This window comes from Myotis nattereri, assembly GCF_964212035.1.
Source record: "Myotis nattereri genome assembly, chromosome: 2".
NCBI classification, from domain to species: domain Eukaryota; kingdom Metazoa; phylum Chordata; class Mammalia; order Chiroptera; family Vespertilionidae; genus Myotis; species Myotis nattereri.
In genome coordinates, this window is record NC_138076.1 from 14,979,424 (window position 1) to 14,992,580 (window position 13,157).

The following is a 13,157-nucleotide window of genomic DNA, read 5'->3' on the forward strand; positions in this document are numbered from 1 at the left end:
TTATCCCAATTGTCTTATCATTCTCACATCTTCCTTTTGGTTCCTCTGAATTCCTGCCTCTGGAGTTTAGATTTTATACATACTACAGATATGTGGAAGGAAGGGGTGGAGGTAGGATCTCATGGCCCAGAGACAATGAAGTGTGTTGGCTATCTCATCCTGGCCTTAGAACCAGGGCCTAGTTTGACTACTGGCTTACTTCCTAGATGTATCTATAACCATGAACAAGTGATTGAATTTCTCTTAGCCTCAATAATGCTAGCTAGAGCCAGTAGTAGCAGGAATACTAGGCATGTAAATGTATTTATCCTGAGTCATTGTAAATGGTATGTGCTATGCTTTCTTATCCATGAATTATATGTTAATATGAGCTAAACTGGATTTCATGTTTCTTAGTCACTCCCTGGAGTGAATACATCCTGAGCGTTTGGGATCTGTATTAGCTCTTTCACACACTAATACTTTACAAATGCTGTCTCTATAGCTCAAATTTTGCATGAACAGTTCTCTAGTGGCCTTTGTTGAAATTCAAACCGAACAGCAAATAGATTTCTGTCAAGACTTGTGTTCACAAAAGTAAATGAGGAAAGCATGTAAGCTAGCACAACAACTTTCTTGCAGTGAACTTTATCAAGTATTGCAATCCAAATATTTTCTTACTGAAGTTTTCAATGTTCAATAGTTATATCTGTATTCATTAATAGATTGATCAATCCAGCTGCCTTTTAAAACACTGTCAATGATTATTTTATCATAAATATCCAATGTGAAATTTTCTCCTTATATCAAGCTGCTTCTTAAAGAAGTAATACTATTAAAGTTATTAAACAGAAATTTTACAAACTCTCTAATTTAATCTTTCTAGCATAGGTTAAGGGCTCTCTTTTCCAAGTTATATTTTCATTTTAGAATCATGTCCTGAACTATATATATCTATATTTTTAAATTTTTTAATAGGTGGTGAAATGAGAATACTCACTCTCTTCTTCAGTCAGCGAATCTGAAGTTCTTTCATCAAGTTCCATCTCCTTTTGTCTCACATGGAATGTATTTCTGTATCTGTTGTTAAACTACAATGACATGTCTGTAGCTATCAGGAAGAGAAGCTGGGAAGAACATGTGACCCAATGGATGGGACAGCCTTTTAGTTCTGATGATCAGAACACAGCATGTCATCATGGACTCGTAGCTGACAGCTTGCAGGCAAGTATGGAAGAAGATGCAGCTCTAAATGCGGACCGCAAAGAGAAGTGTGTTTCACTACCGGACTGCTGCCATGCATCAGAGCTGAGAGATTTTCCTGGGAGGCCAATGGGTCACATTTCAAAAGAAGTGGATGAAAATGACAGCCAGGAAGGTGAAGATCAGTTTCTTTCTCTGGAAGCCAGCACGGAAACACTAGTGCACATTTCTGATGAGGATACCGATTCTGATCTGTATCTTACAGATGATAAACAGATTTTAACTTCCCGAGGGCACGGAACCTCAGACCAACATAGCGTCAAAGGAGCAGGCTCCTTCGTCAAGACGCTGCCTATCACGGAAACAAACCAGGATTCTTACAACTCCTGGGGAGTGGCTGGTGGAGCTGAATTAGCACTCGTAGAAGAAAGTGGGGAGAGGAAAGTTATTGACATTATAAGTAAAAGCCTGGAGCTTTGTAATGATATAAGCTTAAGTGAAATAAAAGATGCATCCCAAATACATGTATGTGAGTCGTTGAATGTGAACGATATTGTGCCTGAGAAGCAATTGCTTAATTCTGCTGTAATTGCTCAGCAACGAAGGAAACCCGACTTCCCTAAGGAGGAACATGAAAGAAACACCTGCTGTGTAGTACAAGATGAGTTTTTCGCTAGCCCTTGTGCAGACAGGGGACTGCCATTATCAAAAGCAGATCCTGGGGGCTGCCTGCTGCAGCCTCCTTCCTGCCCTGGAGGAATGGCCGCTGAAAATGGCCTGCAGAAGAGTGGTTTCTCAGAACATCAAAACAAAAGTCTTCCAAAGGTCAGCTCTGGAGATGGCATGCAGTGTTTACACTTAAAGGAACCTCTGACCACCCAGGAACCCACAGATAATCAAGTCAGACTTCGCAAGAGAAAGGTAAGACACGTGCTTTTGGAATGTTGTAAATATCCTTGTTTCCATCACTTATTATTTTGGTAGCATGAAAGGGATATGTAGATGTTTCTTTTCCCCTATACTGCAGCTGTGTGACTCAAAGAGTATCTTCTTGGGGAAACCATCAAAATATATAAAAATTAAAATATAATAACCTATCCATTTGACTAATAATATGTATAATGGTTTATGAACAATCTATTCTGAGAATGTACTGAAGACAGAATTGGTTTCACTTTCTGCAATTGGAATTAAATAACATGAGAAAGATCGCTCTTCAAAGCCCATCTAAAGAGTAACCTCTATTTTTTTTTTATTTAATAACATTTATTTGGGCTTGTTTCCTTTTCCCTCTGAAAAGCATATTTTATCAAAGAAAAGTGGTAAATATTACATATTAAAAATGACCCCTTTATATATATATAAAGGCAACAGTACCCCTGCCCCCAAAATATGCTGATATTATTTTAAATGTTACCCTAGCACATTTGTTATCGATGGGCATATCAACTTTTCTTTAACTCTTTACCCCAAAGGTAATAACTGAAGGTAATTATTTATGCCTAGGTCCCCTGACTAATCTTGTAGATGCCCTGCTCCCCTAAGTAGTTTCTGGGTGAGGGAAGCAAGGATTTGAGTGGGGCTACATGAAGCAGGGGTTACTTAGTGAACTCTTGAACAAAGTTTGCCTTGCTTTTAGGATTTTTCCAAAAATCATCCCACAATGTAGTGCTCTATAATCCTGATGTAAATATAAATACAATTTCTTCTGTAAATCCAATGTGGCCATTGGCATTGCAAAACAGTGCAGATTGGACACTTTAGTGTGACATCCTTGCCCCTCTTTCAATATAATAATAATCCATAATCGCAATTCTAACAAAGCTAATGTTCTCAGCTCTGTTCAACTGAGCTGTCTACCACGAGGAATAAAAATCTCCCACTCTCTTTATGGTGAAGAAATCTGGTTTCCATAAACTGTGGTTTCGCTAACAAACTAGATCAGTGACATGTCATAAGTCAGTTTAAGTGAAGTCAAACATTTTACAGCAAAGATCACTACGCTCCAGCTATATGCCAGCAGATCATTCTGTACTTCTGGCCAACCCTTCCTGCCTGATATAAGTTGTAACAAAATGCTAATGCTCCATGAAGTTGTTCAGATTGGAATGCTCAGCTCACCTTTTCAGAAATTTCCATATACCCTATCAAATCTGTTGGAGGGAATGCAACAATGACATAAGAAAGTATTAACCGACCTATGACATAGCTCCCTGAAAATAAGACAAACCCTGCCCAACTGCCGACAGAAACATTAAACATTCCAGAAACATATGCTCACCACTTGGACATTTATATCAATACTAAGAATGCTGGAAAGAATTTGCTCTTGGATGTGTCACTATAGCATGGTTGCATTATGAGAGCTGTAATTATATACCATTTACAAGTTCTAACTTAAATACTCTATTTTAAGCATTTCATCATTCTGGAGTGCTATAGCATTATCTGGAGGAACATTTACTTTGACTCTACAACTCACTTGTGATGTCTTGTAATAAACAGTTTTAATAACAAAATTTTATGTTTGGAATTTACTCTGGAAAAGTATGGTTATAGGAGAAGCCTCTAGAACCAAAATGTGTAGGAAATTTTGTTCTATTTGATACTGTTGAGTTAAAATACCTTTGAATTGGCAACTGGCCATTTTAGAACTTACCAAAAGAAATAATAAAACAATTTCATAAAAAATATATATGCACAAAGATGTTCACAATTGTATTGTGTATTAGTGACAAAAAAAAGAAAAAAGCAACTTTCCACCTATACTGTTTAATTATTGCTTATAATGACCTGTATATGCCATAGTTAATAATAAAATTTTATGTATAAACAAGGGTACAGTTTGGAATGCTATGCAACCATTAAAAAGATGGAGTGAGATCCGTGTACACTAAATGAATGATGATGTTTATGGCATCGTATATCTGGAAAATGACAGTGCAAGAGCAATAGGTGTAGCATATCTCAACCGTATAGGAAAAAATGTGAATGCAGATATATAGATATAGATATAGATGATATAGATATAGATAGATAGATAGATATAGGTGACTTATAGATATAGGCATAGATTTGATATAATTATATGTATGGTTATAAACTCTCTATGACTAAATAGGAATACATCAAATCCTAGCTAAACAGGCACAGGATTGTTAATAGCAGTTAATTTAAGACAATAGAATCAAAAGGGTAGAAGCAGGGGATTTTCACGTTTTACCCTATATAACTTTTATAAAAGGTCATAGAATTGTGGGTGAAATGCATATAACTATTGGAAGTACAAAAATATAATATTAGATATACAAACTACTTGAAGCATCTTTTAAGGGCACCAAAGAATCCTTTATCCAGTTATCATGTGTACTATTACTTTTATGAAATGGAAACAAATATTTAAAGGTTTTCAAAATATCAACAGGAGTTTCAATCAACTACTCATTCCTAATGCCATAGCATCTAGTTTAAAACAGTAAGCCTTTTGGAGAGACAGGCGAGCCACATTTTCATGCCTAAGGTATTAGGTGCCAGATTCGGAAAAGACTTTGCTCAATTGTCTCTGTCATTTATACTATTTGTCCGCAATAGCTATGGTGACAGCTTTAAGATTAGAGCTTGGAAAGATAATATAGAATTTGAGCTAATAACATTTTAGTTAGAGAACTTTAATCAGCTTATTATCTGATGGTCATGTGAGTGAACCAAACCCTTCACTGAATTTATGAGCATGAGTTTTGGGGGACTTTGCTTTTTTGGGGGTCAGCATTCAATCAAGATTCTAAGACTTGAAAAAAAAACCTGAAAACAAAAACAGAGCTTAAAAGAGTGATCCTCAGAATGTACTGAAATTGCATTCAATTATCATTTCTTGAAACCTATAAATCTTGGCAGGCATTTATTGTGCTATATGATATATTTTTTTCTTGTTTTCCAATGATTTTTTTTTCCATCAGGATAGCCACACATGTATTTTTTTTAGGAGTTTCCATTGAGAGGACTGCATTTGTAGTATTTGTAAATATTAACCTTTTAAACTAACAATTCTCCTAAGTATGACGAAATATATCATTAAAGTGAAGCCACTGAAATCAAAGGAAAACCAAATAGATTATGAGCAGACAGTAGAAATAAGCCCTCTATCAGGCTGAGTGGCATAGGACCACAGCTTATAGGGTGTGGGTGGGTCTTTGGGGTAAGGCAGCTGGTTAAGAGCAATTCTCAGAGACAAATTCCAAAGCAATCTGGGGGAGGGAGACAGTCTAAGAAGTGGTCTCTGTAAACCAAATGAGATGTGAAGATGGAAAATATCTAGGGCAAGACTTGAGGTTAAACCTTTTTTAGAGAACTCATGTATTTGTTCTTGATGGTGGTTTACTAATTAAAGAGAGGCCAGCATCCAGTCTTCTCTGGGGGCTATTTAAATAGTTCTCAAATTTTTGAATAACCATAATAGTTACACAAATGTATGAACAGATTTTCATTTGCTCACATAAAACATAATCCGTATCACAAAGCAAAATAAACTCCAAAAGAGAATGCAAACATGGTCTGAACTTTGAGGAGACACCTAATTGCACATTTGAACACAAACCTCATCTTCCAACAATAAACTAAATTGTATCACTTATGCTACAGATTTGCCTGCCATCACAGAAAACCAGCATAAAACCAGCATAAAAGTGCCTTGAACATCTTTCTCTCACATACACATAATAATTGTATATAAGCAGTTCTGGATCCAGGTGTAGGCTCTATGTTTCAAAACCCTCGACCAGGGGTGGGAAATGTCTGGCCCATGAACCATATAAGGCCCGTGAAATCATTTGGTCTGGCCCTGTCAAGGCATTAGGGGTGAGTTAATTAAAGGTTTGACCAAATACAGCAAGCTAATTTTTAAGTTGATAATTTGTATGGCCTGAGAATGATATTATATATCCAAATGGCCCTTGGCAGGAAAAGGTTCCCCACCCCTACCTTAGACCCCTTTGATCTAACTGCTCTGACACCTTGAGCCCTTATTCATATTCAAGTCCATGGGAAGAAGGGTAGGGATGGCCACACTTCTGTGTGAAGGCGGGCCCAGAAGGTGAACACTTTCTTTTTTTTTTCCAGAGAGGAAGGGAGGAGAGAGAGATAGAACCATCAATGATGAGAGAGAAGCATTGATTGGCTGGCTCCTGCACGCCCCCTACTGGAGATTGAGCCTGTAACCCAGGCATGTGCCCTAACTAGGAAGCATGTGCCCTGACCAGGAATGGAACCTCAACCTCCTGGTTCATAGGTCAATGTTCAGCCACTGAGGCATGCTGGCTGAGTGGTACATGTTTCTTTTCCCTTCATATTTCATGTTCTAGAACTTAGCTTCATGGCCACACCCAGCACTCATGGCTCAGAAATGGAGGCTGCATTTTGGCCAACAGCTGTGTGCTAAAGACTCTATTATAAAGGAAGAGATAACTCACCACATAAATATGTTAATGAACAATATCTTAACATAAATATATTCCAGTATATTGAGTTGTGCAAGGAATAAACAAGCTGCATATATGTTCTGTGGCATTCTGTACAAATACCTGGTGCTTTAATTTCACACTACAGAATACCTTTCCATAGTAGGAAACTCTTTTGTTTGTTGAAGTGATAGTTATCAAATGCTACACTTTTTCTTGTGGAAAAATTGCCCAGGAGCTAAACATTATACTGTATATACTGTAGTTCATCTCTGAACATTAATTACCAATGATTGACAAAAATCAAATGTTTTCTTTTTACCCTATTTTTAAAATATGTGTAAATTTGGTAAAAGCACACTTCTATCTAAAACAGTGGTTCTCAACCTTCCTAATACCGTGACCCTTTAATACAGTTCCTCATGTTGTGGTGACCCCCAATTTCATTGTTACAAATTGAACGTAATTAACCCTTTTCGGTCCAACATGGAGGCTGACTCGACAGACCAGGTGCTAGGAGCAGGTCCAACCTCGAGGCTGAGGTTGACACCTCAAACCGGTTCAACATTCAATCCCGTCAATTAATTTGGACCAGACTGTTTGAATTCCAAAAATAAAATTGGACCGCAAAGGGTTAAAGCATAGTGATTAATCACAAAAACAATATGTAATTATATATGTGTTTTCCGATGGTCTTAGGCGACCCCTGTGAAAGGGTCGTTCGACCCCCAAAGGGGTCACGACCCACAGGTTGAGAACCGCTGATCTAAAAGAACCTTCTCATTCCTTTCTATGACTTTCTCGTTTCTTCTATCTCCTGAATGCCTATATGTAAGCCGTGTAACATGGGAAGGTTAACATTGACTCGTGGGTAACACAAAGAACATGGTAAATTATGCAGGAGATAGAATGGACCAAGAATGGAGGCCAGATGAAAGAATATAAAAGGGGAGGAAAAACTTGTCTAAGAAACAAAAACAAAAAAGATGGTTAAGACTCCAAAAAAGTATGCTGAATGATAGCAAGACTGCTGGAAGAATTAGAGTTTACCAATAAGCCTGATATTAGAGGACATAGAGAGAAGGAGTAGAAAGTGGGCTAGGGCCCTGGACGATTTGGCTCAGTGGACTCAGGGGTCCTGGGTTCAATTCTGGTCAAGGGCATGTGCCTTGGTTGCGGGCGCATCCCCAGTGGGGAGTGTGCAGTAGGCAGTAGGCAGTAGGCAGTAGGCAGCTGATCGATGTTTCTCTCTCATCGATGTTTCTAGCTCTCTATCCTTCTCCCTTCCTCTCTGTAAAAAAAATCAATAAAATATATTTTTTTTAAAAAGAAAGAAAGTGGGCTAAGTATATACAGAGTGGGGCAGAAGTAGGTTTACAGTTGTGAGTACACAAAACATGGAGTTTATTCTTGTATTATTACTTATTGATTATTGCATTATTTTCCATGCGAACATCTGTAAACCTATTCTTGTCCCACTGTGTATAGCTTGTAGATAGATTCATAATAACAGTATAATTTATATTAAGGGCTTATTGAGCAGATGGTATTGTTTTGTTTTGTTTTAATATATTTTTATTGATTTCAGAGAGGAAGGGAAAGAGAGATAGAAACATCAAACATGAGAGAATCACTTATTGGCTGCCTCCTGCAAGCCCCCCACTGGGGATTAAACTCACAAACTGGGCTTGTGCCCTGACCAGGAATCGAACCCTGACCCCCTGCTTCATAGGTCGACACTCAACCATTGAACCACACCGGCCAGGCCCCACTCTGTTTTTCCTGGTTAATGTCACTTTGAGGACGTTTGGAATGGAATGGAGTGGAGAGGAGACGACAAGAATAAGAATGAACAGAAAAAGAGGATAGGAGAGTAAGGGAGTTTGCTGAGAGAGTATCAGACAACAATAAATTTCCTTTTGATTTCTATTGTGAAAGCCACATAAAGTAGGGAGCTTTGTTGCCAGGTGCCTTTAAGGCGGAAAAATATCCTCTGAATGAAAGCAATTAGATCTGAACTTTTCTTGTTGCGGCTATTTTTTTAAGTAGTTATGAAGTGTGATGGGCCTCCGTTCCAACAGAGACTTGGACCAAAACTGCAGATTTACATTATTAGCAACAAGATCATTAATAAGTTCGCATTTACCCAACATCAGTTTTTATTGGAGCACGAATTAATACATTTTTATGATGTTATTTTAAATAATTTATAGGTATTCCAGAGCCAATTGCACCTTAGAGGCTATGGTAACAGTGAAACATTTAGTTTCTTCCGCATGGATTTCTGTTACCATAAACCAGGACCAACTTATTAATCTTTTAATACCAACAAAACCACCATAGATGTTGGCTGCCTCCCTCGAAGAAATGCCAATATCCACAAAAGTTGGGATAACTAGCATACCCTGCATCCCAGGGCACTGCCTCTGTTATCTGAGCACTAAACCCATCAGACTCTGTTTGTTTTCTGGCTCATGTTCTTAGAAATAAAGTCCTTCCCTACTGCCAACATGATCTCTATTCCACAGATAATTTTCTAACTGTTGAGAAAATTATAGTGCTACGTTGGAGATAACCTCACAATTTTCAAAGGAAATATAAGCAAATAGGAAAGTACACTTGTATTCTTTCTTCAGTTCTGTCTCTACATTGGTGTAGGAATAAAACTAGTGATTAATGAACCTCTTCAATTTTGGGTTCTATTTTTTGAGCCAGCGAAACTTCAAAAGGATTTACTGCTTTTTATATACATTACAAGTTAACCCGGATGTTTAAAAAAAAAATCAAATGGCATAATTATTTGGTCTAGAAAATGAATAGCTTGGTTTGAACTTGATTTTCTAACCAAGCGATTAAGCTGGGATGAAGAGAAAGAGCACAATCTAAATTGAAGGTGCTATTTAATCTTCCTGGGCCTTATATGTCCCTGAAAAGTTGAGATGAGTCCTTACCTCAGAAGACTGTTAGGAGCATAAATGAGATAGAAAATGTGATGGAATAGCTACACAGTACAGCCACACAAATGACCCATTTTTTAACCAAAATTTGAGATAAGGATTTGACAGGTAAATAACAGAAGAATTGCAGAACACTATGTGGGAATAGGTCAAATTCTAGCAAAGTCTATATTCACAGCATATTACTTAGCCAGGGACACTGAGTACTCTAGTTCAGTGATGGCGAACCTATGACACATGTGTCAGCGGTGACACGCGAACTCATTTTTTGGTTGATTATTCTTTGTTAAATGGCATTTAAATATATAAAATAAATATCAAAAATATAAGTCTTTGTCTTACTATGGTTGCAAATATCAAACAATTTCTATATGTAACACGGCACCAGAGTTAAGTTAGGGTTTTTCAAAATGCTGACACGCCGAGCTCAAAAGGTTCGCCATCACTGCTCGAGTGGAGGTTTGCTAAGTGCTGCGTAGCCCATGGGAAATCTCCACAGCTTCTCTCTAGAACAAAGTAATGAAGCCAGTGGACTCAAACTGCTTCCTTCACTGAGAGCTTTGTAATCTTGTATGTTACTTACTCTCATTGTGCCTCAGTTTTTTTATCTGTATAAGGGGATACTTCAATCTGTTTTTAGGAAAAGTAGATAAATGAATATATAAAATAACTAAAACAGTGCCTGACACCTAGTAAACACCATGTGACTTTAACTCGTAATAGATGTTATTATTTGTTTGTTTACTATATTTTCCCTAGTTAGAGATCTGAGAGTAATGTATAAAGCCCAAAACTATGACAGGAAATTTAAGAATAAAATAAGTATACCTAAAGATATTTTTATATATACATATATAGATCATATGCATAAATAAATTAATTTTAAATACCTGCAGTAAGCAAGCACAATCTGAGATACAATATTGGGCTCCCTGCAGTAAGTAAGCCTCTTTACTGGGGCTTGGAGGAGAGGAAGTGAACAAACACACAGCAATTAGGTGGAAGCTACCTGCCCCAGGGACATTAGCAAATTGGCTGATGGTGCCTGCTCCCAAGTTTCTAACGGAAGTGCAAACGGAAACCAACCGGAAGCAGGCTTAGCTCTGTGATAAATATCACCTTTGAGGCTTGTGGATCATTTTCTCCGCCTCCTCCTTCCCCCAAAGGCACAGGAGTTTGAGTCAACACAGCTGACCAGTGCCACCTTAAGAAACAAACAGTTAAGTATCACAGGAACTCACTCATTTGTGGACTCTCATGAACAATATCAAGTGATGAACAAAAATAGATCCAGATACATAGAAGCATCTAACAGACCGTCAAACCTCAGGGGAAGGCAGGGGAGGGTGGGCGAGGGGTGGGGAAGATGAGATGGGTAAGAGATCAACCAAAGAACTTATATGCATATAATGGACACAGACAGTAGCGGGGTGGAGTCCTGGGCTGGGAGAAGACCATGGGGAGGAAAGGAGACATAGGTAATACTTTCAACAATAAAGAATTAAACGAACAAAAAGAAACAAACAGCTGAGCTGAGTGCAGAGTAGTTATTTTTCGCAGTATGTAGATGGGACTTTAATTGTTAATTCATTCCTCAATAACATTCTTGGCATTTTGTCTTCATTTTGCGGTAAGATGGTAACATGAAGTTGAATGGTCTGTCACATGTTCATTTACCCAACAAGCAAGACATTGTTCAGTTGACTAGACTCTGATAGGCAGCAACCTACAAACCAATATGGGATGAGGCACAGAGAAGTTGCTTTTCATAGGTTCATAGAATGTTCCAGCTGGAAAAGACTTTAAAGATCCTTGCTTTTCCCTATAACTGGAATAATACGTGTGTATTGACAAGGCCAAAGAGCTGTAATTTAGTGTGTTAATAGTGGTATGTTCTGTTATCAATGCAAACTTGCTGTCCCGCAGAGAAGATGCTGAGTTGCATATTATTATGGAAAAGCTATAATTTTAAAGTAATCAGGAAGAATTGGCCAACAGCGCAATGGAACATAAACCTAATATTAAGGGTTTTTTTGAATGATGAAAGGAAATGTTTTATCCTTCTATTTCAGACATTTGTCCACTTTATGTGCGGGGGGGGGGGGGGAATACAGCTTTAAGAATTTAACTACCATTTCAGGTATATGCTGACAAAAATATAAAATAAAATTTTAACTGAAAAGAGGATCTAAAATGAAACTTGCTCTTCTCAGCTTCTCCTGGTTTCTAGGTTTACAATAAAAAGTTGCTGTTTCCTGAGGCATGATTTTCATTTAATTCAATTATTCTGTATTCTTTTCCTGTGATCAACCTAGACTTTTATCATAAATATTATCTCTATCCACTTAGAAGTTACAAAGTGCTTTCTCTCAGATGTCCACGGTGTTTGGGTTGAGGCATGATAATTTTAAACAAGCTGAAAAGTATTTCAAACAAGCTCCGTACTGTGAGCAATCATTAAGAAGGCCAGGGGAGAAAGGCAGCTAGACAGTGAATTTCAGTAGGGTCACCATGTGATTTTTTTAAACATATTAGTAATTACGTAAATCACTAAATTTTTATACCGAAAATTCTGTCTAGACTAGAAACAAGAAAGCATGCTCAGCTCCATGTCAGCCTATTCTGGGCAATTTAAAGTGGAAATAAATCTGTTTCTCCCATTTTCATACACAATCACTTACGGTTATTGTAATCCGAAATTTCCCACCCTGACCACTGAGACCATTTATTTTCTTAATAGAGAATAAACAGGCAATCAGTGTATTGCTCACAGTCAGCCAGCTGATGGGGAAATGTAATCACTGACTTTCCCATCAGTCTTTTCAGTTTGAAGAGGACCAAATTTACTCGAGAGGAATCAATAGATAAGTCACTACATTGATATAGTGAGTGATGCTTGTGGCTGGCTGCTCCATATTTGTGCCTCTGATACTCCTTCTAAGGTCAGAGGGGCTGCACAATAGGAGATGGGGCTCTGGTATAGTGTGGAGAGTCACAGCAAACCTTAAAGGCTGGGGACGTACAGAAAAACATGATTGCTGCAGGCTCAGGGAGGGGACATTTCTATGCTGTGTGTTATCAACCTACATTAAAGTCACTTCAAATCCATTGTTTATGCAGTGAGACTAAACCAGAATACTGTGAATGATAAAAAAGGGCCACACAGGTTTTCTATACAATACAGGTGCTCAGGGAAGAAAAATAAAAGTCAGTCTCTACTAAGTAGAAAATAGGAGAAGTGTGTGAATAGAACCCAGGAACACTGCTATTGGAGGGAAGATAAAGGAGCCACAAAGTCACACTTAAAATACCAAAGAGGTGAATAATCCCTTTGTCTAGGGATTTATGTGGTGGTGGTTCTACCTTTCCAATCCAGGGCAGTTATACGTGACTGTGTTCCCGAGTAATTGTTACCATTTCAACCACTTAACAATAAAACTTGATTCTGGAAGAACGATTAGCAATCAAATAGCGCCCACTGAGGTTGCCCTACAGGTCACTTTCAGAGGCCGGGTCATCTGTCTTCTGCGTGTTAGTCAATAAGCACCTGCCTGCTATGGCCAGT

The 13,157-nt window shown here is 38.0% G+C and overlaps 1 protein-coding gene across 1 annotated transcript in view; it reads left to right on the top strand.

The window, feature by feature from the left end:
- LOC308514811 (rho GTPase-activating protein 7-like) overlaps positions 1-13,157 on the top strand; it is a 175,534-nt gene that overhangs the window by 14,850 nt on the left and 147,527 nt on the right. Inside the window, exon 2 of the mRNA XM_081085131.1 lies at positions 958-2,103. Within this exon, the coding sequence (XP_080941257.1) occupies positions 1,081-2,103 (1,023 nt within the window). The 5' untranslated portion in view covers positions 958-1,080. The remainder of the gene's footprint in view (positions 1-957; positions 2,104-13,157) is intronic.